Source organism: Perissodus microlepis, chromosome 9, assembly GCF_051167445.1.
Source record: "Perissodus microlepis isolate ML-2025 ecotype Zambia chromosome 9, ASM5116744v1, whole genome shotgun sequence".
Classification (NCBI taxonomy): domain Eukaryota; kingdom Metazoa; phylum Chordata; class Actinopteri; order Cichliformes; family Cichlidae; genus Perissodus; species Perissodus microlepis.
Genome location: NC_140469.1, coordinates 23,161,636 through 23,189,137, shown reverse-complemented (window position 1 = coordinate 23,189,137; position 27,502 = coordinate 23,161,636). Strand labels below are relative to the sequence as shown.

Sequence of the window (27,502 nt, the reverse complement as noted above, 5' to 3'; positions counted from 1 at the left end):
CAGGGCATCCGGTGTAAAACTCATCAGCAAAAGGTACATATTGGATATATAGAACATATGGAACTCCAACTGTTACATCCAGAAATCGCTTTTTATAATCATGGAGCTCTACTAATGATTTCCTGTTACTTCAAGAACTTTGCAACCAGTGGCCATTGGCTATACCTCTGAAACGACAGCGCCACAGTTTCGAAATCAAAGTTACAGTTACGAGAAGCTTGACTTTCTGTGGAGCACCTGAAGGCAGCTCCATGGCCCCGCCCCTCTGCCAGACACGCACGTTACAGTACTCCCTCATTTTCTCACCCGTCTCTGTTTATATTTCCCTCCAACCAAGTGATTTGCTCCAGGTGAATTTTCAGCTGACAGCAGGACAAACAGGACGACATTATCACCTCCACTTTTATCCGCTGGACTCTCTTAAAGGTACGTTGTCCCGCGTGTTTCACCGGCTTTGTTGCTTGCTCCCCTTTCCCCTTTTTTTGCTGGTAATTACAGTCATTAGCATCCATCTTGGTAGGAGCTAATTAAACCCACTGCAAGGAGACATGTTTAGCCCTGTGTAGTCTTCTAAACGTTGCACCTTTGTGTGTTTTATAAGGTTTGTAACTTCTGTCATGCTAAATATCCTTATTTAAAACAGTTGCCGAACACATTTATGCTTCTGTAATTAACATAGAGGTTAAAAAAATAACATTGGTCTTCCTTCTGCATTGAGCCCCATGTTTTTCTCTTAATAGCTTCGGATCACCTCACGGATATTAATGTGTTTTTTGGACTCAGATTAATCACTGCAGCACTTACTCACTTACTTGTGTTTTGGTGCTTCAGCTTGTTAAAGAGTTAGTCAACATCTCCATGGAAACACCAAGTTAAGCAGTGATGTCCACTTCCTCCAGTTTACACAAGCAGATCAACTACTGTCATTTTGATATACTGCATTAAGGAATTGAGCACCTAAATGCACCACTTATCTTGTGGCTGCAGCCATTACATCTTACACTAATACTGTGCAATACTGCAAATTATCGATGGATAACTGGTATAGATCAGATACCTAGTAAATACAAGGCCAGTATTCTGAATCATTGTGAGTTCATGCAGGAGTTAATGCAGATGTGTCATTAGTTTTTTATCATGATGTTGTGATTCTGTGTTAATTTTGTGCTGATTTTACATATACATTTTTTATTTATCCTGGCAAAAGTCTCATTGAGATGAGACTGAATCTCCTTCCAGAGAGATCTGGCCAAGAGGTTAGAAGAAATTGCCACAAACATCACAAGACATTCAGCAGAGGGGAGTGAACACACAGGTCTAAACCATATGCAATAACAAGAGTAACATCAAAAGCAGTCACATTGACCAAGAGAAATATTTTCTCATGTCTTGTATTAAAAATGGATTTAAACTCCTGCTATTGTGAGCAGTTCAGACTATTTTAGCTCCTTCTGTAGATCATTCCAGAAAACAGGGAATAAAGATTTACTCCTAAAAAAGAACATTTAAGCTTTAGCTTGGATGCAGGCTTTGAATGTGCATTTTAAATGGCAAATTCTGACCTATAATGATGCCTAAATATTTCAGCTTGAGCGGTTTTGATCGTAGCAGGTTTAGACAATAACTCTTTGCCCCACAGGAACCACGTGAACTTGAATTTGTTTTCATTTAACACCCGTTAAATTATGTTGTATTAAATGGGCCCGAACGACACAACTTAACATAATTTAACACAAGTTTAAGTCGCTAAGACTAACTCAAAACTTTAGTATTTCCACAAAAGTTGCAAGAGAGAAATTATACAATGAGGACTTTGATTACAACTACAAAAAATGCATCTTCAAATATTGATTCTGTTCATCTGGACGTAGCGTTTTCAGTGGGAGAAACGTTCCGTCACTCATCCAGTGACTTCTTCTCAGATGAACAGAATCAACTTTTGGAGATTTACTTACCTGGATGATTGAGCATGCATCAAGGTGTTTTAATACAAAAAATACAGTTTGGTTGCATTCTGGGAAATGGAGGTTTTACATAGCTGCTTCATTTTTTGGCCCAGCCTTCGATGATTAAAATAATATATACGTATATTACATTCATTAAAAGGGATTTTTCTTACAAACGTTAACCACTGACATTTGTCCAGTCTCTCACGATTGGCGTCTGCTGGTGCAGGAATTTATGGAGACGTATGATGAACTATTTTTGCTTAGCATTTAGTCAGTGTGTTGTGATTTCATTGTTTTGTTTTGTTTTTCTTTTTTGGTTGACTTTTATACAGTGTTTAAACAGAATTACTGTGCTACAACTGAAATTGAAAGGTGCTGCTCAGTTGCATTATGGGAAATGTTTTGGCCTCACTGGTTTAAGAGCTTAGATATGATGAGAAATTCTGCTTCAGTTTTGGCCCAACTTCCAGCAAATAAAGCTTCATATTTCTAACAGAAAATTGTATGTATCTACATTATTTTCAGTTCAGCTCCATCTGCCTCCATGGCACTCTATCCCTAGCATCCTCCTCTGTCACACCAACCACCTGCATGTCCTCCTTCACTACATCCATGAATCTTCTCTGTAGTCTTCCTCTCATCCCTCTACCAAACAGTTTATTATTCAACATTGTTTGTCCAATATATCCACTATCTCTCCTCAGCACATGTCCAAACCATCTCAGCCTTGCCTCTCAAACTGTGTCTCCAAAACATTCAGCAGAGCCGTCCTTCTGCAGCGCTCATTTCTAGATGTGTCCATTCTGGTTATTCCCAGTAAAAATGTTAGCCTTGAAAATCTTCAGCTACGTCACCTCCAGCTCTTTTTTTTTTCAAGTGCCACTGTTTCCAAACCATACATCATAGCAAGTCTCACTACCAATTTAAACCATTAGAGACATTAAAGAGACATTAGATCATTTTGGTTTTCAGTGCATAATTGTACATGCTACACTTTGCTACTTTCAGACAAAAAGTTTGATTGATAGAAACCAATTTTGAGTTCATTTGGTGGCATAAAATTCATTATGTAAAGAGAAAAGTGTCTAAACTCACAAGTCATGTTATTTACATTTCTTTTATAGCTTGTCACCCACTCTTCCTCCTACCTTTAAGAGTTTTTATCGTTTCAACACAGAGCCAAGCTCACCCTTCAAAGTCTTGTAAATACAGGGTGTGCGTCTTCATGTGTTGCAGGCAGCCTCTGATATTTGATCCCACTGTAGGTGCCACAGTAGAAATGATAAACAAAGCTTTCTTTACCTGCAGAAGCAGCTGTTTGTTTTATGCATGTGAGGAGGCTGAGCTGCATTTGAAACTGCTACCAGAAGTTTGTGACAGTAAACACTAGAATTTAGCTTAAAACATACATCACTTTAGATCGAGCGTTGTTGCATTACTCAAAAATATTTTCCACCTGGAGTTTCCTTTCCACATCTTCCCAGTAAAGGTGTGTCTGATTCAGAAACCTCTCCTGACTAACAAAGTACATTTCATGTTCATGAGTGATAAAAAATTAGAAAAACAGCATAACACTGTAGTGAAGCAGAAATTAGGACATAATCAATCAATGATTAACTTGTGCTTTGTTCATGATGTCCTATTGAGTGTAGTAATGTGTGATATGTTATGAACTCATGGTTCTTGATTAATAAATGACGAGGCCTTTGCACAAAGGTAAAAGCAATGCTCACTGCAGCAGTAAAGCAGACAGATTATTTTTAGTTTAGTTTTTTATCTTTTTCAATCATTAATCATCAATCATTTACCAAAGGCCCACAAACCCACTGATGTCACGAAAAGCTAACACTCGGGTCACTTACTTATTTAACTGCACTCAATTTCTGATCAATGTGACGTCAGTTATAGAGGATAAAAATACCTTAGTGGTTCCATTAATGCACTTAGTGCATTATTCTGATGTATAGATACTCAGAAGTTGCTATTCCTCATGCATTATTACTGTGTTTCAGACGTGATAAACGTCAGATAAACGTTTTGCAGTTTATACCTATTCAGTTCAATTTGATTGATATAGTACCAAATCACAAAAACAGTTGCCTCAAGGCACTTTAAGGTAAACGCCACAATATTAGGGTTAAATTAAACCACAACAGTCAAAGGCCCCCTATGGGCAAGCACTTGGTTACAGGGGGAAAGAAAAACTGCCTTTTAACAGGAAGAAACCTCTGGCAGGGTTTAGGGAGGGGCAGACATCTACTGCAACCAATGGGAGTTAACAGGAGGGACACAGGACAAAAGACACACTGTGGATATTCAGAGTAACTACTGATTAAAACAATAACTAATGATACATGTGCTTTTAACTAAGTGTTTTTGTTTCAGTGTTTTAGCACAGAAGAGATTAACTCATAATTTGGATTGTAGATCTCATAGTGCTGTTTAGTGTTTCATTCAAGAGCAGAAAAAGTAGCAAGCACCCTTCACTGATCCATGAAAGGTGTCTGAACATCGATGTCTGAACATAGTTTGAAATGTGAACATCTTCAGCCACCCAGTAAATAAAATTAGAAAACCTTCATCAAAAGTTCTTTAGAAGAACAGTAGAAACATTTAATAAAAATTTGACTTGATTTGATTGAATTTCAGAAAACCAAATAAAAAGTTTATTTATTGTAAATGACTGTGGCCCCTGCAGTGGATTAACTGCCTGTCTAGGGTGAAGCCTGCCTCTCGCACTATTACAGCTGGGATAGGTTCCAGTTCTCTATGACACGTACTGACATGACATGTACTGGATATGTAGAAGAAAATAGATATGTGGCCTACCTGCAGTACCCTCATATCCCACCAGAGGACTGTGGCCCACACTAGCATAGATGTTTTTGTGATGTTACACCAGGGGTGGGCAGTAATTTTCCCAAGGGGCCACATGACAAACAGGGATTATTTGGGTTGAACCAAAAAGCTGAAGTCAGTTCTACTCAAAATTAATTTTACCCTTTAGAAACTGTTGTTGGTTTCTGGTAGTGAATGATTCAATAGTGTAGAGGTTAAGCTATTCGGCCAGCTCAAATATGTAGATCCATACTGGTTGTGGTGACTTCTTCTTCTTATACACTTTATTGTGTTGTTTCTTTGTTTGCTTTTTATGCAGTGTATGCAAACACGTTTGTTTTTCTTTTTCTGTTTGAAAAATACTGCATCTGCCACATCTCTATCTATCTTTGTTTAATAATCTTTATCCAATAATTGTGGCTATTTACGTTCAGGTTAGTATGTTAAACTATGTAGAGCTTAAACACCTGCTCTCACTATACAAAGTCCGTGTGTGACCATTCCCATGTTTGGTAACAGCCAGCTCACTGAGGAAAACTTTGCACCTCTATGTTTTAAACTCACTGTCAACCTCTGGATCTGTTATGATGACGATGATGGGAAACAGAAACTATTATGTGGCTGTTTTCCATGAGAGGCCACATGAGTCATTCTACATGGAAAAAACCCTGCTAACTTCTTCAGGTATCCTGCATAATGTTATGTTAAAATACAGGTAAATTAAATAATAATAATTAAACTTCTAATCAAGCATCTGATGACCTTTCCTTGTAATTATGAGGCAGTAAATCATAATTATGAATTACAGAGATCATAATTGCAAAATAAAATATCCTGTTCATCTTTTTTTTTAATGAACATAATGCATAAACAGATTTTTTTTCATTATTTAATATACAAAAGTCATATCTGCTTATTAGTCCTTTTCAGTCCTTCATCCAGATGACAAATTCAGTCATCAACACTTCTAAAACTGGGTGCATCCTTACATACAATTTGGAAAATGTTCTTTTCCTTACAAGTGAATCTAAAAGATAAAATCTATTTTCTTCTCAGAGTAAACCTGACTGCAGCTAAAACTATATGCCTCAGACCTACATATGGACTAAAGCCTGCTGTGCATGACCTACAGCGTGATAGTAATATCGCCTTTGTTATGTTAATTTTGAGTGACAGCTCTTGATGCAGCCAGCCACGCATTAAATGAGGCCATAGAGGGTCGTCATACTGCGCGAGCATTGTTCAGGTACTAAAGCGCTTTGAGTCATGTTTCAGTTTTACATCAAGCCTTCATTTGCTCAGTAGCACGTTGCACGAACTGGTGATGTTATCTCGTAATTATGACTTCTGTAGCTCGTAATTTTAACGTACCATCTTATAATTAGAAGATCTGCATCTTTTAAAAATATCTCATAATTGCAAGATCTTCATCTCTTAATTACAAGATACACATCGCTTAATTACAAGATCATATCAAGTTGCCATGGATACAGCTTTGGTGCAGGTTTACTTGCAGAGAGCTGTTGATGGTAAACATTGTAACAATGCAAGCCACCACATGTGAGTAATCCTTTGGTTTGAACCTGTAGCTTTGTGCAGGAACAGAGGGTGGCTGACTTTTTTCATAGTTATAAATCACATTTGCTTGTTTTTTCTGAACAATAAAGAAATACTAAATGATCCATTCTTAAAACTGTGTCATGCATCAGGCAGTCCAAAAACCTCATGATGCTTCATTGTCTTAACTTTTTACCGAATTTTTCTCACTTTGTATCATCTCTTGCTGACATCATGTAAAACCAACAATGAAAAACTGAGTGTCGAGAGCTGTCTGGAACCTGAGGCTGAACCTTGGCTCACAGGGATTACTTGCACATAGGCCAACCTCTTCATTTTAAACTGTGGTCACATTTAACATGAGTAACATAAGGAAGGGCATAAGTCCACATATCCATTAATTAAACCAAAAAAATACAGCTGCAGTCCTGAGAAAAATCACTGCCAGTGGCATCCTGTAAATCTCCATGAACAGAAATTTGCAGATGATTTTGCAGAGTCAAACTCAAGATTGTTGGTAATCGAAGAATTCTGGTTTCTTTCTGTAGTAATGACTAGTTAACATTTGAGCATGGTCCCGTTGAACAACACAGGAAGTACTACATTTGCTGAACAGTAGGGCTGCCACAAACGATTATTTTGATAGTCGACTAGTCACCGATTATTTTTGCGATTAGTCGACTAATCAGATCATCATCCATTGGACATAAAACGTTCAGCTTATTGCACCAGCAGCATCTGCTCTTATATAACTATCATTAGCTTACAGCTTTAAGTGTTTAAGGTATGTGCTAACTAAAAATAAAGACACGATGATAGTTTATTAAATTTTAATTAAATTTGCAGATTGTTTCGGTGAAGTTTAATAAACTCCTTGCTATCTAAAATATAACAGGACACCGGAGTATATTCTCGAGCATCTCACACTTCTGATAATCAGCTGTCTGCTTGACGTTTATTCAGCTGTGTAAAAACTATAACTTTAATCTCAGCCAAACCGATTTACTCAGGAACAAATAAAATACTGAAAAAAGCCAAACAACAACATTTTTAAGTTATCTAAGTGACTCATATATGTTTAACCTGAGTAGCGAAAGCCGGCGGTGGGTTTGAAAACGATTTGCCGGGAGTCCGGTGTTCTCACGGCTCTAGTGAGCCTTGCCCCCGGCTAGCTATCGAGCTAGTGGGTAACAGACGTCTCTGAAAACGTCGGAGCGCTTTTGGAAATATGTGGTGTCTTGATAAACTGAGCAGATATTTGAGGCACAGCTACATTCTCGCCTGAAAATATGTTAAACGTTTATTTTGTGACCCAGAAAGAATAATAAGAGTAATATTAAAACTAACTAGCCGCCGCCATTGTTGGAAACTGAGCTGCGCTATGAATTCTGGGACACAGTTTCTTCTTCTTCGGGGTTTCACGGCAGCTGGCATCCTTGTACATGCAGTGCTGCCATCTTCTGTTTCAGTCCGTTATTACACTCTTAAATCCTACTACTTATTCCTGCGTCTTTTGTGATCTTACAAAGCTTCAAACGACGCGTCGACTATTAAATCAGTCGTCGACGATTTTGATAGTCGACGTAATCGTGACTAGTCGACTAATCGTGGCAGCCCTACTGAACAGTACTCTCAAAACCAGTAAATATAATTTAAAATGTGTCGACATTTTGTAAGGAATGACCAGTGCACGTGATGAGGCACCTTCTGTGGCTACATATGAGTCCACGACATTACATTATTTTTTCCAGAAGTTGAAGCCCTTGTTACAGTGACATCAAAACAGCTTTGTAACTTGATTCTGGTTCCCTAGAAGCACTTCAGTCTTCTCCTGAGCAGTACTGTTGCAACTTTGAAAAAACTCCTCAGTTGCTTTGTTGTTTTAATCAATGTTTCTCCAGATATTGCATTACCCCTATGCTCCTGCATTAATGTAACACTGAAATTTCTGTGACACAGTAAAAGTTGTTTTAGGTTTAGTACTGGAGTCATCACCAGTACTAAAGGCCTCAGCAGGCCTAGAGACTAGTGTTCCCCTATTGCTTGGTGTGTGGTTGCTGGAGGTTTCTGGCTGTTGCTACATGAAATTGGTCAAAAGAGGCTGCTGCACCAAAAACCTCATTTCTTTGGTCACTAGCAGATTACCCATAGTTTGCATGGAAAATGAAAATACTCAGCAACGACTCACCATGGGATAATGCAACCCTAAAACGTGCAACACAAACTTTACACTGCGAATGTTTGCCTTAAAAAAACAAATTAAAGTGCTACCTTACCTTTCCCTTATCACTGGTGGTTGCCAGGGGGTTGCTACCTGGTCTAAAGGACTGTGTGACTGAGGCTTAAGCACTTAATCTATCACGCTCACTGATAAATGCATCAGGAGTGATTTTTGAGATTCATTGTCTTCCCAATGGGCACTTGTACAGGTGAGGTGTCATTTATACCGCCAATCTTCTGATTGGTGAAAAACCTGTTCTCTCTGGGATGTCATCCATATAGGAACTCTTACATCATTCTGTCCTTTAGCCTTTGAACTTTTTGGCTTATGATACCCCCTTCTTGTCCTTTTCCAGGTTTGAAGAGATGTCATCTGTTTGGCATCAGGAGCCGTCATGTTATTCGCCCTGTGTAGAAATCGACTCCAGCTCCGTGAGGACCAAAGAGCGCCTCAGCTCTCCTGCCTGGCTAAAGCAGGAGCAAGACGACCTTCGTATCATTAAGTGGGAGAATTTTCAAACGGGAGCATCAGCAGATGCTGTTCAGGACAACACACCCAGCAGTGCCATGTCTGGTATGGGAAGCTCTGACAGTATTTGCTGCTTCATGTAGTTTACTTTTTATGGTTATGGTCCTTTAAGCTGAGCCAGCATCAGCCTCTGGCTTAGCAGTGATGTAAACATGTTGATAGTTAAGAAAATAGATAATAATTTGTTTGATTTTATCTTCTCATCCTGAACAAATACTGAAACGACTGCCTGAAAAGCACACCATCCTTTCTACAGACAAAAATTGATAGAAAAACGACAGAAGTTTAACTTGTGTCCTTGTAATCCCCTTTTGTGTGGCTGTCTTGTCTTTTCTAGCTGCTTCCCAAGTAGAGGGTCTTCCCCCGAGGTTGCTGCTGACCATCACCAAGCTGCAGTGCATGCTGGAGAGCAAACAAGAACGCATCGCTGCTCTCGAGAGGCAGGTGGAGGATTTGATGCAAGACCGCAAGTTCCTGAGAAGCCAGATTGAAAACCTCACAAGTAACCGCTCCATGCCAGCGTTTGCTGCCCCCAGTCCTGTGACTGAAAGTCAGTAACTGAAGTGAAGTATACTGTTTCTTTACTGTACTACAGGCCTTTTTTTATGAGAACTAGCCTAAAACTATCACTTGCCTCTATATGGTCTATAGTTATTTTACTTGAAGAACTACATTTAAAAAACATAAAAGATGCAGATACTTTGCCCCACTGCCTCTTAGCTGTTCCCCTGTGGTTCCATCATTAGCCATCATCACCTGCTGCTCGTATGAGGATCAGATGATTCTTGAGGTTTTCTCTATAATACTGAAGTATCTTTAATGTATAAAGCATCTTAAATAAACTGTTGTTTTTAATTAAATAAATGAATTTATTTAAGTTGATCCTGTATTGCTATATTATGCTGAATAATGTTATAATAATAATAATAATGGATTGCATTTATATAGCGCTTTTCGAGACCCTCAAAGCGCTTTACAGTTCCACTATTCATTCACTCTCACATTCACACACTGGTGGAGGCAAGCTACAGTTGTAGCCACAGCTGCCCTGGGGCAGACTGACAGAAGCGAGGCTGCCATATGGCGCCATCAGCCCCTCTGGCCAACACCAGTAGGCGGTAGGTGAAGTGTCTTGCCCAAGGACACAACGACCAAGACAGATCGACAGATTGAACCGGTAACCTTCCGGTTACAAGATGAGCTTCCCAGCCCCCTGAACCACCGGTTGCTCCAATGTTGCTTTGCGCCAATTGTTACTAGCTGTGAATGATGCTAGTAACAATTGGCGTCAATTGGCTATCGATCTAACACCTAGCCAGCTAGGTGTTAGGTCGATAGTATGTTTTGGTAGGTTGAACTGCCCAGGTCAACTTTGATGTTACTATAACGCTACTAAGGTATACAGCATATACTGTATAATATTATCGTGCACAGAAAGTTATTTATCATACTGTCTCTTATACGCTTTTTTTGTTTTTGTCTTTTTTCAGCTCCCAAGCTGAGCAGAGTGCAGCATTCAGAAAATAAATCTCGAAAGAGAGAAAGAGCTTCTTCTAGTTCCTCCACCAGCAGCGACAGCGGCTCTGAGGCATCCGACTCATCGGAAGTGTCTGCAGCATCTAGTGAACACAGACGCAAGAAACACCATAAGGATAAGAAAAGATCAAAGAAAGGGAGGGACTACAGCAGGAAAAGAGGTAATAATTCAGTCTTGTGTTGAGTTTGACTAGAATTTAGCGATGCATCAGTATAATCAGTACTCATTGGTCCTATGCTTCACTCATGTGCTATATGTATTCTTGTAACTGGGGATTTATGCTTCAGTGGGAAATCTAATTGTAGCTACGTCATAACCACAAACTGCTGTAAAACCGTACGCCGTAACTCACAACTTAACCTGAATTGCACCGCCCTTGAAATGTAACAACACATCAGGTTGATGCAGTCGGTGACTTCTGTGATTGGCCCGTCCTGTACCATCGATTGCTTTTATGCATTTCCAGCTCTTTTTTTTTGTGCACAGTTTTTGAATTTCTCAGTGGCAGAATAACAATCATTGTCTGAAACTAAGGATTAATAATCATAGCATCAATATAAGGACTCGTAAATGTCAGCAGGTTCCTGGAGGGAGGCTGCTGAAGCTATCTGAATGTAAGTGAGGGAATGTACAAAGAAGTGGCCAAAACTTGAGGGATAGATGTATTTGCTCCCCCCCAAAAAACGGACTGCGACAAAGAGCAGGAACCCAGGAGGGGAAAAAAGTCCTAGTATTTTACATGTTTCTGTCATCTGTCGCCACATATAAAACACAGTGAAATGATCACTTGGTAATTAACACGTAATATAGCACACAAGCATAAATGCCAGCACAGTCATCGGCACTTAAATAGGCAACAATGTAGACTCTAGAAAGATTCACTTAGGTCTGAATCAGGCCTAAGTCTTGTTCCAGCATCACCATTTTAAGGCAGCAGTAACTGGTTGGTTGAGCAGGCAAATGAAAAGCATAATAACCACACTTTCATAAAGACAACACTGCAGATAATTAGCTGCTGTTATAAAACACAAGTTTGATGTGTTTTCCCACCTATCAGCTGCAGTCTTACTGTAGGCGTATGACTTATTAAAAAGGACATTAACAGAAATTTAATTCTTCACTCAAACTGATGCAGGTGACATTTTCAACGTCATGTAATATTACAAAGGATAGTTAAGTACCCAAAGGTGGTATCAGTGCATCAGTAACAGAATTAAGATTTGTTTGTGGATATTAGCAGCTGAAGGCTTAGTGAATCCTAAAAGCAATGCTTAAAAATTATAGGAATAAATAAACAAATGTTACAGTGAGTTAGATGATTTCCCTGTTTTCAAAATAAAATCTTTAAATTAAAATTGGAAGGCTGAAACTATATGCATGAATTATTTGTATGTATGTCCAGTGAGAGTTGAGATTGTTACTAAAACTAATAAAAAGCAACAGCAACTCATATATTTCATAACCTGTCATCTATTTCCACAAGCCACCGGAGTCCAGTACGTCATTCACCGCTACAAACAAGTCCTGTCCGCTTTCATCAAGAAGAAAAGCATGAGCGAAGCGTTCCGCCATCTCGGAATCGACCGGAACACCATCGCCAACACGGCATCAATTGCCGAGCTCCACCTGGCGGGTAAAGACATGGTCTCCTTGGTTGGCAATTTTCGCCAAGGGGAAGAGACTCTGGTGAGCTACGCCCAAAGGTGCACTTTGGTCATTGACAGCGACGCCGACCTGTCCAGGAAAATAGACCAGATGAAAGCCAACGGCGAGCTTCTGCCCATCTCAGGGAAAAGGTCAAGGTTGTTGCATTCTCACCTGCCGCAGCTAGGTGGTCCTGCAGAGAGCATTTTAATAGGTTGATGGTTGGTGTGATAATATATTGAGATGGTGCATAATGCCTTCACAAAATTCTGTTCTTTGTTTGTTTGTTTCAAAATGAACTGCTGGATTTGAATGACTTGCACAGCATTGTTTTTTTTTTTTACCTATTTCTTTATGCTTGATGCCTCAATGGCTCAGGAATGTTTTTAATATTCTCATTTATAATGAAAAATGTCGGCACCTGCTTTTTATTGATGCAAATATTTTTTCCTTATGCATGTAGTATTGGAAACGGCCACAAGATGGCAGTGCTCACATGCTAAATTATGTTTACAGCTTACATCGCTTGTCATTTACTTCAAAATGGTGGCTGGTCAATTTCCATTTTCAAGCCTTTTAAAGATGTAAAAAATATGTTTCATTATGTAGAGTTTCATATACTGCAAGTGATATAAAAGCTGCCTTTAAAGAAGGAATTAAAACACTACAGATTTCACTTAAGTTATGTTTCTGTTCGTGTCTAAAGACGTTTGTACCAAGAAGCTATGACTCCTATTAAATCTGTATTTCTTCAGCCAGGGAGAAACAATTATTTAAACCCAGTTAAAATAATGAACCTGACATAATCTCATCAACTGAAATGCAGCTGGACGTTTTCAAGGTGTTTTCTCGCTCTTGAGGAATAGGCCGAGCCAGTTTTGTACACAGATGGGTGAGACATCCTTGGCCAATCTTAAGTGTCAGTGCAAAGTGTTGCCATTGCCTTTCCTGCTGTTTGCTTTTCACATGGAGTGACAAATTACTTGTGCAAAGCCATTACAGGGGCTGCACCCAGGCTGTTTATCTTTGCATTGGACTCTGTCACTGTCACTCCCATTCTCACGCCCGCTATCTGCTTATCGTTCACATCCCTCCTCCCTCCCAGCATACTCCCTCTTCTGTTATGCACAGATTCAGTCATTTCCAATTATGTGTTGCTCCCTCCATCTCTTTTTATCCTTTTCTTTATGTCTTTTTATCCCGGTACAAAGGTTGGACAGCATAGGGATATTTCATGGCAGTGGAGGCAATCGCGAGCGACCTGAAGTTTCTCTCAGGCTGTGTACAGCCAGAAGGGACAGGTGCATGCTGGTCTGCTCAGACGCATAAGGTGGAAAAGGGTGGGTGTATCTCCTGCCAGCACTCTTCTCTTCCCACCTCCTGAGGCATGCCAATGTCACTTCTGCTCTCTCTCATCACTGAGATGAGGTGTAAAGGCAGCTTTTCTGCAGAGAGCGGGTAAGGTGCACAATGTTGTTGAGGTAGATGACTATATCTTTTTTGCCTCCACAGTTGATCAGCATGTTTCTAAAAAAAACAAACAAAAAACCCCCCAAAAAACAGGCCGCATCGTGCAGCAGCTAATGCTGCAGAATGGCAACTGTGAATTTGGTGCTAATGACTCGGGGTGACAGAGCTCAGAGCAGAAGATGGAAATACGATGTGGGACTAATCGAGCCTGAAGCATTCTCCATTCCTCCCCCGGCTCTTTGACTCACACTCATGTGAGGCCAGCTGGGACTCCATTTTGTGCCTTTTTCTGGTTGCAGGTGCCACGTCACTGCGGAGGCTCCAAGTGCCTGATGGGTACAAATTTAAACCCCCGCCTCCTCCCCTGTCCACCTCCAATAATCCTGACCTTGACAAAAAGAGCATCTGGACGTTCTGACAGAGAGTAGCTTGTAATAACCACCAATCACAGTCTTAATGGTGCAAGTAAAATGTGTTTGAACTGGCGAGTTCAAATGGGCCGGGGTTATGTTTTGTTGTTGTAATGGTGGGGTGTTTCAGACCTGCTGCATAATAAATGCCTCAGAAATGTTATATAAAGGATTACGAGGCTTGTAATGGAGCTAAAGCACTCAGACTGGTGAAAATAGGGTTTGAAAACAGCGAGTTTAATATCAGTATCATAATTACTGAGATTATTGTGAGATGTTGAGTAACGTATTGTGCCGGGCCTATTGTTTGAAGGTCTCAACAGATTTTAAATGATGTGCTATGATAATCTGATGAAAATGAGTAACAGCTTGTGCATAACACCCAGTTCATGGGTCTTGCATGTAAAGACTAGTTTTCTGTGTTTGCATCACTTTTAACCTTTGCCATTGAGACCCTGTTATGTTTTTATAATCCACTCTGTCGTAAGAACAAACAAAAATATATCTTGTATTGATATTGAAAGAAAAACCCTAGCAGATAAACTTTCATTAAAAACATGAGGTACCATTCTTACAATTTGGTTCTTCGCTTAGATTGTTTGAGTACAGTGAACTCATTGCCATGTTCTAGAAAACCCTGAAATTATGCTTTGAGTTGGTACTAAGGAGCCAAAATTGTGCCAATCACACCACCAACCCCATGACCGAACTGATAAGATGAGAAGGAGCTGTGCTTTTATGTTGCTTATGCGGCAGAAATGGACAGGAGTGACACTTAGTGTGGTCTTCTGTAACTGTAGCCCATCTGCTTCAATGTTTCATGTGTTATGAAACCAGAAGAGAGGCTTTTCTGCATACCTCAGTTGTAATGTGTGGTTATTGTTGCCTTCTTCTCACCTTGAAGCACTTTCTTCCTCATTTTGTTGCTTGGTTTAAATGTCAGGAGACTGTCTCGACCATGTCTGCATGCCTATATGCACCAAGATGCTGCCGTATGATTGGCTAGTTAGATATTTGCATTAATGAGGAGTTGAGCAGTTGAAAAGATTCAACATGACAGCAAATTTCCTAAAAGAGTAAAAAAGAAAAGAAAATCGTTATGCCTTTTTAGATCAGAACTATTTTTCTTGATAGAAAAAAACAGACTACAATCTGTTATTTAAGTTTAAGATTTTATTTATAATGTGTTTATTTACTCAGTTTGTCTCCAGGTGGTGTCTGGTGCTTTTGAGGAGGAGCGGTGACACGTTCTCCCTGAGGACGTGTAACCATAACTGACAACTCGTCGCTTGTCATCAGAGTTACTCGGTCCTGCATTTAAACCTGGTTGAAATATGGTTGCAATTCTTTTGTCAGCCAGGCTGCACACAAAACAGGACAGACGCTCAAACCAATTCCATTGAAAAAAGAACATGATAGTTCATTTTGACTGCGGGTACGAGATTCTTCACCTTTCATTTGCCCTTGATGTTCCCGCTAATGAAATCCTTAAAATAACCTGCCGGCTGCTGAAAAAGTGGGTCAGAGCACCATTGTGACGCGGACTCGGTACAAAAGCATCAAGTAGTGCATTGTGGGTATTTACCCCTTCGGTAGAATTGAGGTAGAGACCAGAGACTGCGCACTGGTGGATGCCTATTCTTGTGCTTTTCTCTGCAGTGACATGGTTTTGCCGGTGGAGCAGTCAGCATCAGTTTATGTCAACATGCAATCATATTTTTATCTCCAGATTTTAACTGGGCATATTTGTGCTCTGCCCGCTTTTATGTCTAATCTTTTTTTACTGCAGGACATCTCGTGGATGGGTTGCCACTAGTGGTAAGAAGCACTAGAGGACAGTGTGTACTGGTGTCTGTGTGGCCAAACCTATCATGCAGACAGCCCTTCGGTGAACATCTTCTCATACTGCAGTTGATTAGATTACATTTGATAGGCTATTAGGACATGTGTGACATCCCATTATTAAGCCAAATATGTGGAGGTGTGGACAAGACAACGTGGACTAATGCTTTAAAAAGGACACCATAAAAAATGCAACGCCAGCGTTTTCTTCTCCTTCAGGCTGTCCATGCTGACAAATCAATCCAACCAATGAACAATCATTAACGAGACCTCTCTTAGCAATTATAAAATGTAGAGCGGGAAACAAAGCCAAGATGCTAATCTCAAACCACAGAACCGCTCCACAATGACGGCCTTTCTGGCAGCACTGCTCGATCAACAAGTCTTGAGGTATTGCTGGTGCGCTCTCCATCTGGCTGCCACTGATAAGAACTTACTGGGAGCTGCTGGATAATAGTCTCGCAAGCTTAAAAGCGCAGAGGGGGGCATAATGTATTCTGAGGGTATCCAGCAGGCTTGGCCTTATAAAGCAAAACCTCATCTTCCCCTTTCTGAATGCATTTTGGGCAAAGACAGCCCCTTCTATGTAGCCAGTGGGTGCTGAAGGGATGGTACTGCGAGGACATCACGCTGACATAGTCATGATGTTGCCTCAAGCTTGTTTATTTCCTGAAGAAACAGGATGTCAGTATTCAGTCACAACATATGCGGAACATCCATGATATATGTCGGTGTTTGCAGGACATTTAAAATGAACTGTTCCTGTGTGGCAGGCCCCCATGGCTCTGCCTCTTTGTACTGAATGGAATATATAAAGCTTGTGTGACCTCTATTTTCAGGGTCAGAGCAACTCCATGTTTTTTTTTAGTTTGTTCCCCTTAGGTGTCCTCAGACAGACAGAGGGGTGAAAAAAATGATGAATGGTTATATGCTGTAGGTTCTTTTAATATCTGACCAACTGTGCACATTTTTGTGATAGCAGTTGCACAAACAGTGGACATTTTGTTAATCTGCATTCTCCCACAAAAGTAAAAACAAACAAACAAAAAAAAAACAGAAAAAAATATTTTTTTACCCTCTTCTCCATAGAAACTGGTGTTAAGAGGTGATGCTTGTGACGTAGAAGAACACGCAAAATGACAGCTTGAAGGAACCCCAACCCCACCCTTAAATCCTGTTGGTTATTCGTCCAGTGACGCAGGGCAAAGCAGACATCTTTGGGCCAAAAAAGAGAAAAAAAAAATCATTTGAAGGGGACTGGGTACATGCAGACAAACAACTTAGACAGTGAATGCATCACAATATGTTTCAGAGACGAGCTTGGATTTCATCCAAACGCCACACGAATCAGCATCATCTCAGCGGTGGCTGTTTGTCCCCAGATGTATTTCAGCATGAGTGATTCATTTGCAGGTCCTCTGGGTCTTTTGGGGTTTAATGATAAGGAAAAAAATGCGTAGATTATTTTAAAAGAAGACGAAGAAAGCGGAGGAGTGAAATGACTAAAATGCCGCTGGCCATTAACCGCTGATCAGAGCTGTCGTATTATCTGGAAACACAGACAGATGTGAGGTTTAGCCGCGAGGCAAATGTGAGTGTCTTTCATGATGACAGTAGAAAGCCAGTCAGAAAAGGCAATGAAAGAAAGACGTGATGATGTGTAACATACAGCATCTCTGGTATTTCTCTCATAGGATGAGTGTTTGCAGTTTTTCATGGAGGAGGGATTTTTATCAACTTGACCTTTGTTATGATAACACATGTTAATTTCACAGTGCTGGGTTTTCCAGTCTGTCTGTTTTCACACATTGCATGTTCCCTTATACGTGCCTTTATAGATTCACAGGATATAGAACTGCAGATAATGAAAGGTTTTAAGGACAACTGGCATTCTTGCTATCTGTTGCTGTTATAGTTTTTTTCATATGTATGAGATCATATCTTGAGAAGTATATGTACCCATATTTTTTTGGGACTATACAAGTCTAGTAAAGATGGCAGCATTTGCTGACCATGTCCATCCCTTTATGACCAAAGTGTAGCCATCTTCTGATGAGCAGGACAGCACTTCATGTGAAAAGCTCAGCTAATGTCAAAGTGGTTTCCTGAACATGTCACTAAAATGGCCTCAGGCACAGTCACCAGATCTCAGTACTAAAATACTTGAATTTCATAGCTTCTAATGAAGCTCCAATATGCAGTTGGATGGAGAACCAGGCCATATAGGTATATTTTTAAGCCTTTTAATGTTAGGCATTTGTAACAGGTAATATGGGAGTGCAGCTATAAGTTAAATCAGAACTTTTTTCTCTGGATGTCATCCTTTATATAAGTCAAGTCAACTTTTACCACGGCTTAAAGGGATGCTATAACAAAAACTCCCAAAATCACAGACAGAATTGTTGATAGATAGATATGAATATTGAAGCGCAAAGCGGGGCATTTGCATTGCCAAGTTATGCAACTCCTCTCTACCGGTGAACAGGACAAACTCTGTTTTGATGGTGAGTCATGGCTGGGACTGTTCAGCACAGGGTCATGAACCCCTTCTGGTTTTTCTAATGTGGGATGACAGTGGAGTGGGCAAACAGCGTGGTCAAAAGCTGTTTATTGTTCACAGTGTGTACTTTATTTAATGCACTTACTGAGATTCCTGGGCCACAGAATTTTTAACCATGCCTCTGGGGATGGCAGTGTTTTTCTTGCATTTAACTTATTGGTTTATTTGACTTGAAATTTTCTACAGATTTTCAGGTCCCCCACACATTAAGTCAAAATAAATCCTTATTTTTTTATTTAGTGCTATCATGAAGTCAGCCTTTAATATATTCTCCCCTTTTTGTTTCACCGGTGAAACAAAAAGGGGAAAATTTAAGTAATTTATGACCACATTATATTCAATATAGGAATACTTTTTAATGGCTGTGTTTTCCATACATATACCCTTAGTTTTATTTATTAGAGATATTCTTAAATTTAGTCATTAGAAGTTGAAAATAATATATTTAACACTTGTATTGTCAAAAAAGCATAGATGTATTTCCATATATCATAAATGACTCAACTACAAACTTTAAAGGCCCACACACAAAGTTTATGCTTTTGTTTAGTGAAATCAGTCACAAAGCACTGTACCAAAACATTTTGGTTATTATGGTTGCTAACAGATTGCCATAATTGCCTGTAAGTTTGTTTGAAAGATCCAGACTAGCGTTTAAACACTAGCCAACACATCTTCGAAACAGTGACCAATCACCTTCAAGGTCAATGATGTGTCTTACTGCTGAAATCTACACATTTTAAAAGATGCAATGGCCTCTTTTTGTGTCACAGTTTCATTACTGATTAGTAAGTAGTTGGCCAGTGTTTGCACACAAGCTGGCATCTTTCATGCAATCTAGGACTGACCACAGAAGTCTGCTAGCAACCAAGGCAATCGCAAGTATGTTTTTGGTACAACACCAAGAGCCTCAACTGCCAGAAACTAACCATTAACTGGTTGGAGAATGACCATTTTCCCTAGCATAAGTAGGCACCAGTGGGTTTTAAAACAGTCTCTAAGCATGTGTGAGATATAGTAAGATAGTAAACAACATGACTTAGCATAAATTAGATAAATTACCATGTTAGCATGCTGAAGTTTAGCATTTGACTCAAAGCACAGAACCAAGTATTTGATATCTATCAAACCCTTCCAGTATACACACTGTGGTAAAAGTCTTAAACATATTTATAGAAAACTAATAATTCAACATAATTATTAGCTTTCTGTGAATAGCTCGAATTAGCATTTGTAGAGCTGCAAAGGGTGCAAATGTCTCAAAGAAATACTGTGTTACTGTGTCCAATTAAGGAGATCAAAATGAAAATTAAATGTCTGAATATCAAAGGCATCTATAAATAGACTGTCATTCATCCAATTCACATCCTACAGCCTTCAATAAATCCATTCAAGAAGCTCATGAGATACTCCATACTTAGATTAGCTATATATGTTGCGGTTGTGCTGCACTTCCCCAGTTTTCATGGTGTGCTTGCCTGCATGATAGCAAAAGAAACAAATTTGCAAGTATTTCATGTGACTCCTAGCAGTAAAAGTGTCCCAGACTATGCACATTAATGTTATAATGAGCAAGGTTGTCAGGTCAGCTGAACAAAGGTTGACCAAATTGAGCAGCATGCATGTATATTGTAGCAATGATTGCCTAATGATCTTTCTATCAACTGCACAATCCCAATACTCATTTCAGTGCTTCATGATATGTGTGCACCACAGCTGGGTAAGTCACAGCCCAGTGGTTTGCCACAATGGCGGCCAGTCATTGACGCCAGCCATGAGCCTGTCATGCATTCACACCACGTACCCACGGTCACAATAGCCTCATCAGTAGCCTTATTCAATCAGTCTTCACAGACTGAGTCGACTCGGGTGCTGCAGACCCAGCCAGCCATCCACTGATCTGCATGACAGCGGCATCAACAATCAGAGCGTCACTCCTTAAATCTCCTTGAAGTGATCTCTGATTTCCCTTGATTGTGTCCTACCATTATTCCACTCAGCATTTTCAAGTATGTCCATGTGATTAGTACAGCGAATGAAGGGACAATGGGACACTGTGACACTGTTTCTACTAATTACTTTAGCAGCAGTGCACAAAATAGGTGGACGGAGACATTGGGCTTATGTAGGTCAACGAATAGACAGGAAATTCAAGATATTTACATAAACATTTACATTTCTGTGGCTTCGGAATAGAAGCTTGAAGGATAAAGCAACAAAACACTAAGACACGATGGTGGTGCAACACTCATGGCTACCAATATCATGAGAGCGGTATCGATTCCTACATTCCACATACAAAGAGTCAGACGGGACTTATCAATATCTTTATCAATCAGTCAATCAAACCTAATGAATTCTTGCTTGTCCTTCAGGCCAGCATATCATGAACAGAGGTTTGAGGCCACACAAATGTTTATGGCTGCTTTTAAAGCAGCATGCTCTAGAAAAGGCATAAAAGGGAGAAATTGAGCCCAATCTTTATGAACATTTATGCTTCAGTTTTCTTTGTAATGTGACGTCAAAGTCACTAAAGCTGTGTAATGTTAAAGAAAACTTGCTCTAACCAAACTTTTAAGTGTTTATTGTGATTATCCAATCACTACTATGCTTTCATATACTGCACAATATTCATTATTTCTGCATAACACCAAAATAAATGAATAAATCACAATGCAGTGATATCTGTAATATTCCAGAGTTTAATGAGTGGGCTAGAGCAGACAAAGCTGAATGACTTGCTTGCAAGTGGCACTTCATTTTCAACAACATAATTGTTCTCAACCCTTGCACTACTCTGAATCCCAACACATTTCACAAATGATCTCCCTGTAAAGGACTGAAGACATGTCTGAAAGGAGCTTCTTTCATTTCAGGTAAGACTCTCTGTTTCTTAAACCGTGTTCCAGAGATTTTTTTTTCTTTTTGTTGGAAAATTAAGGTAATATTTCTGCTTTTACAAAACACGCAGGACCTAAACTGACTGAAAAAAATCAGTGTCGGATCAAACTAGACGGATGCACAGTTCCATATTGTATGCAGAAAGGATTATTCAGCCATCACGCAGCCATCTTACGTGTGTCATGAGATGAGCTATCTCGTCAGCGCAGCATCAGTGCGAAAGGATGATGCTTCACGGTGTGGAGACTAGTGACTCAGAGTGCAGCAGAGCAGTATGTAGGTTACCTGTCAGGAAATTAAGCCTATTAACCACTTATGTAACACGTAACACATTTCACTGTGGGCATGTGGGTTCTCGTCCAATATTTCATATGTGGTATTTGGCAAGGAGGGATTTTTGTTAAACCGGTGTACTTTGGAGTAAGTTGTTACACAACCTACTTGTGTGTGTGTTGGACATATAATTTTGTAAGAGTGATGTTAATGTTTTAATGTGGGAAAAATTGTTTAAATCAAAGAACAATCTCATACTTGTAGTTTTCAGTTCTCTGTATGTTTGTTTTCTCAAATGTCAAGCCTTAGATTCAAGAGGACCAATGCTCGTTAGGCTTCATGGGAGGGGGGTCATCATTAAGCCATTGACACTACAGAATTTTGTTCGTTTGTAAGAGTGTGAATGGGTGAATGAGAAACACACTGTGAAGCCCTCTATAGAAGCAACCTAAGGCTAAATAAGTCCAGACTGTTTCTCATTCCCTTGAAGAAGTCCTATAACCTTGTATCCCAGGGAAACCTGTATGTGCTCATATGTGAGTACAAGGTAATGGTGTGGTACTTCCAGCCATTAGGTTATTATGTAACCAAAGTGAGAGCTGTGTTGGTCCATTATATTTTCAGTGTGTGGTGGACTCTGTTTCTATCCCTGCATGCATGATCTCAAGGTGCCGCTAGGATGTCAACTTTAGGAATCTCAAAATGGCACTTCGGTGCTTTTGGCACACAGTGACGAATCAGATGGTAATCTTCGCCAAGGTGTTTACATCTGAAAGTGAAGCAGCCAGGTTGAGAGTCAAATCTCCAATTCTAAGGCCAGTATCCTTTTGGATTGCCAGAGGAGTTTGTCTTGTTCACACATGAAGGTAGAGTGTGAGATAAACAGGTTTGTTAGACCAGTATTAATAGCAATGTGCTCATTTTACTGGTGAAGAAGGCAGCTTTGCCTCCATGAAGCAGAAGACAAAGCAGAAGAAGAATTGCTGCAGTTTTAAGCAATACATTCAAAAATATCAACTTAATAGTCACAGCATTGCCATTTTTTTTGATCCATTGCCCAGTAACCATGAGTGAAAATGTCATATCTGCAAAACATCCTGCGCTTTGCGTTTTGGCTGGGTAAGTGAATAGTTTTTGATTGCTGTGGGAACTAATCAAAGTCAGATGATTGTGACAGTAAATGTTGATATTTTGTGACAGTTTGTGCTTTACCTTCATGACAATACAGATAATAGTTGCTGAAATATTTTACCTTGTACCTGGTGAACATAAAACAGTGCTGTCAATTAGCTAATATCAGAGGAAATGGGCAAAATTACCAAGTTGTATAAAAATCACAAGGACTCTTCTCATCATGAAAGACTTCATATAAAGCAGTAAATGAAAATCATCCCTGAGTTGTTTTCCTTTGTATGTTTCTGGTGCTAAACTGGTGAAATAGTGAGGACTGGAGCACAGGGAGAGTCTGCACACTGTACTGGACCTTTGCCCGCTCTAATCACGAGGCTATTATTGCCATCAGTGCATCTCCATCCTTGGTTTTGATTCAGCTTCCAGGAGCCATTTGTGAAGCAGCAGAGCAGGAAATGAGGTTGGTGCACTGCAGTTGCCCAAGCCCGGAGGTTGTGCTTGAGGGACCCACACTTTAAGTCAGCACGTTGATTATTCAGCCCCCTCACCCCACCCCCACTTTCCCCCTCCTCCCAAGGCCGGACAGTGTGTGGTTCATCAGTGGGGGGTACTGGTGCTGAAGACAGAACTAGGATTCATAAAGTGCCGGTAATAGACAGAGACATCACTGCTCGCCAGATTTATTATTGGCCAAAAAGCAGGGGCCGCAAAGCCAAATGATTGATGAGGCTTTGTGACATGGTCAAAGCACTGCACTGGACTTTTTTTTTCAAATGAGACTGGAGCCATTTGAAATTAGTTTTTGGAGGGTGTCTTATTTTTCTTTCTCCTTGGAAATTGCCATTTCCTTGTTATGTCTTTTCCAGTCCATCCTACCAAACTTTCTCCGGACTTTTCTATAATCAGAGTATAATTTCAGCCTTTGTGTGTGTGTTAGTTATCAGGGAAATGCCTCCATTATTCATAATGCTGTTTATCTAGGAGTAATTGCTTGCAGTTCCCCAAGTCACAAATTTACTTCCTAAAAAAAGAGTCAATAAATGCAAACAATAAAGTAACTGCCTGTGCAAAGAGAAAAGACAAAAGTACAACATTAAAGAGCCTTTATGCATGTGTTCCTGTGAGATAATACCTGAGAAGCTGCATGAATATTTCAGCTTAAGCGTGAGGTTACCTAAATGAGTTAACTGCCTATTACATGTCATCTTGCAGAGTGGGTTGTTTTCCTTTACTGTACGGAGCTGTGACCCTAATGGTTGCAGCTTGCCTGATGGTTTATGAACTACAGTGTCTATGGAGAGCATAAAGCCTTATTCATTTCAGAAATGAAAGAATCGAAGCATATGTGGAGCTACACAGAGCATGTGTCATGTTAAACAGAAGAAAATCCAGACTTTTATTGTAAGAAACTGTCATACTGAAAGCGTTTGTCTGTATACAAGTGATTGCTAATGCAAGTCTGTGTGATCTTTGACTGACTGTGTCAAATAAGCTGTACAGTACCCAGAATCTTCCAATTAAAGTAGTGAATTGGTCATCATCAATCAGCCAAACACATGTAATATCCTTCCTGACTTGACTGCACGACACGATGAAGACACACCTCTGCGTGTTTAGGAGAAAATAATCGCTGTGCCATCTGTTAGTGTGTTTGATAAATTATCAGCTTCACTGCTATAACAATTACTTTCTGACAGTTTTGGCAGAATCAATAATTTACAAAGGAAACTATGCTGCATGAAGTCTCACTTCTCTCCTCTGGACTGTTAATTGTTTTTACGTGTTTGGTGCACTGACAAATCAAATGTACTATTAATGTAAACAAACGTGATGACTGATAGGCAAATGATAGCTCGCTTCACACATCATGAGCACTGATAGAGACAGGTTTTGTCAAAATTAAGAAGACAAACAGGTCGTTATAGATTTGTTTTTTACTGGCTTTTCCCTGTGTTGTGAAGCTTTTAATAAAGAGTGATGAGAGTTTGTTTTCTTTAGCCATCATGTCTGCAGCTTTACATCTTAAGAGGCTATTAGTGTGTAATGGATGCAACTTTCTAAGAAGACTGTCATATAGTTCTAAAAGTCATGGCCACTTTATTAGGTGTTTTTGTTCAGCTGCTCGTTAATGGACTGGCAGTTCTTTGGGTTAAAATGGTTTGTTGATGCCAGACATCAGAGGAAAAGTGCCAAGAGTAACTTGAATAACCAACGTTTACCAAAGTGCATCTCTGAACAAACAGCACATGAAATCTTGAAGCAGCAGAAGAACCACTCCTGTCACCTGACAACAGAAAACTGAGGCTGCAATCACAGGGGCTTGCCAGAATTAGACAACTGAAGACTGGAAAAATGTTCCCTGCTCTGATGGGTCTTGATTTCTGCTGCCACATACAGACTGTAGGGTTAAAATTTGGGTCAAAGTACATGAAAGCAGTGCTCTGTACTGCCTTGTATCAATGATTCAGACTGGTCATGGCGCAGATTTTGTAGCAACTACTAGCCCCAGCTCAGCTGAGTCAGTCTTTCCCTCATTCCGAGACCTCCTAAAACGCTTCCCTGATGGCTTTACAGACTCAGTCACTATTTCAATGTCATATTAAATAAACCATTACGTTCATTTGGTAAATTATGGTCATTATTAGAGTCAAGAAGGAAGATCATCCAGAATATCTTGATTGGCTAATGAGGTGTGGTGCCTTGGTTTCTCACACCTCGCTTTCAAAACACGAAGACGGCAACACTGAAAACATTAAGGTCAGTTTTTCATAATAGGGCTAATCAATAGATGATGTCACGTTAGCCTTTTTTTTTTTTTTACAGTCTGTGCAAACAGGGCGCTGACTTGCAGTGAAAATAAATATAATCTCTTTCTCAGGTTTTGTTCATCCTTACAATATTTGACTCTCTGACTTTATTCTACGCGTCAAAAACGATAAAGAGTTGGATTTACTGATATAAAATGACTGCATTAAATAAACTTTATGTGAAGCAGGTTTCAGATAACATCACTCGAGCCCTTTGAACTGAACTCTCAGCCGAGCTCTGCTGGCACTGCTGGGACTCTTTCCCCAGCAGCACCCGTGTAATGGGACACTGCTGAATGATGCTGAGAGGAGCACCAGAGCAGCCATGGCCTGTTTCACCTGACTCACTCCTTGTTGTCGTCCGTATACTCGCCCGTTGTTAGCTTGTCTTCTGCAGGTTAATTTATGACACTATCAATTGATCGGCTGCTGGCTACTGGATGTCCTCATGCCTAAGATAATTACTAAAACCAATTACTTGGGGATAGTAACTTTGCGAGTGATCCTTATTCTTGATGTATAATACATAGCAGAGGTGGCTGGGGCACACAGGAACAACATCCTGCTCTGGTCTGTTGCTGCTGCTGCTGCCATCCACAACTGATACCCAAGCATGTTAATGCACTTAGGAAAGAGTAAGTATGATACTGACTTTTTATACTAGCTGATCCAGTTTCTTGACTTACCTAAACATGTTTTCAGCTTTTACTGCAAACATAAACACGTCAAGGCTGCTTCATTTGGATTTCTTATTTGCAAACTTTGGGAGTGGCTCAGTAGTAGCCCAGTGAAGGCTGTGTGGATACCGTGTGTGTGTACGCGTGCATATGTGAAAGTGTAATCTATGCTTTATCCTTACCATCCATGTGTCTCTGTTCGCTTTGTGCCTTTTCACTGCAAGCCATCAAAGGTCAGTAAAGTTAGTTCACTTGTAATAATTTGGCAACATTTAAGTCTGTAAAGATTGTAAAGTGTAACTTATGTTTACTATGTGGAGAAGTTAAGCTGCTACAGCTGTCGATGAACTGTTTGCAAGATCTGACATGCCTTATTGTTTGTACTTTTATATTATTTCTAATAAATTCTGTGGCTATGCTTTCAAGTTTCGTCTATTCACATGGGCTTATTTGACTTGATATTATGAGGATCTTTATCTGTGTCTTTCCAGTCGTAGCCACTTGCTTCACAGAATTCTTTTACCAAGCTCATGCTGTCTGAGTGGGAGCGCTGTGTTTTTTGACTTTGATGAGCCCAGTGAGGCAGATTATCTCAGCTTGTAGACGGGCAAACTTCATGTGCCAAGGTTAAGCTGAAACGTTAACCCATTCATCAGGGTTACAGAGTAGCCTCAAGTGGCCAGACGTCTTGATGAGACGCCACTCAGATCAAGGAGTGTGCCTTCACTTGACTTAAAAAAACCCCACACATTTATATTTAATTTTCACATAAACAAGACACAAAACAACAGCAACAAAACTGTATTATTTCTATCAAATAATAGCAAAGCAGTAAATACATGCTCAGTTACACATCTGCATTTCATTATTTGTGCACACAGACTATGGTTAATGCCACAACCTTTAACAGCTAATGAAAAGTGACAGGCAGCCAGTACTCTGGGGCACACGAGCTTAAATAACCACATGCATGCAGTCACAAACTCACGCACACTGCCTCCTCTAAAGGGTTACTTCCTTGCAGCTTGTGATCCTGTTGGAGGTGTCCACTGTGAGTCCTTAGGTTTCGCCCTCCCCTCTCATGTGTCGCAGCATGTTGACACACACAGGCGTGATGTATTATTGAGGATGTCTGTGGATTACTTGGGCAATGTACA

General features: G+C 40.0%; 2 protein-coding genes across 5 annotated transcripts in view; both read left to right on the top strand.

The window, feature by feature from the left end:
* The first annotated feature begins 261 nt into the window (after nt 1-261).
* Nucleotides 262-15,011, top strand: LOC146380546 (coiled-coil domain-containing protein 106-like). The gene is made up of 5 exons (XM_084939711.1): nt 262-426; nt 8,921-9,138; nt 9,431-9,643; nt 10,584-10,790; nt 12,114-15,011. Exons 2-5 carry the CDS (start codon nt 8,931-8,933, stop codon nt 12,491-12,493), a joined length of 1,008 nt encoding a protein of 335 aa, XP_084795837.1. The 5' UTR covers nt 262-426; nt 8,921-8,930; the 3' UTR covers nt 12,494-15,011.
* A 6,283-nt stretch (nt 15,012-21,294) lies between these two features.
* myo3a (myosin IIIA) overlaps nt 21,295-27,502 on the top strand; it is a 74,001-nt gene continuing 67,793 nt past the window's right edge. For 2 of the 4 annotated variants that reach the window (XM_084939707.1, XM_084939706.1), the window contains exon 1: nt 21,296-21,432. In XM_084939707.1, the coding sequence (XP_084795833.1) occupies nt 21,404-21,432 (29 nt within the window). In that variant the 5' untranslated portion in view covers nt 21,296-21,403. Of the gene's footprint in view, nt 21,433-27,502 lie in introns of all 4 variants that reach the window. The other 2 variants (XM_084939704.1, XM_084939709.1) reach the window with 2 other exon arrangements.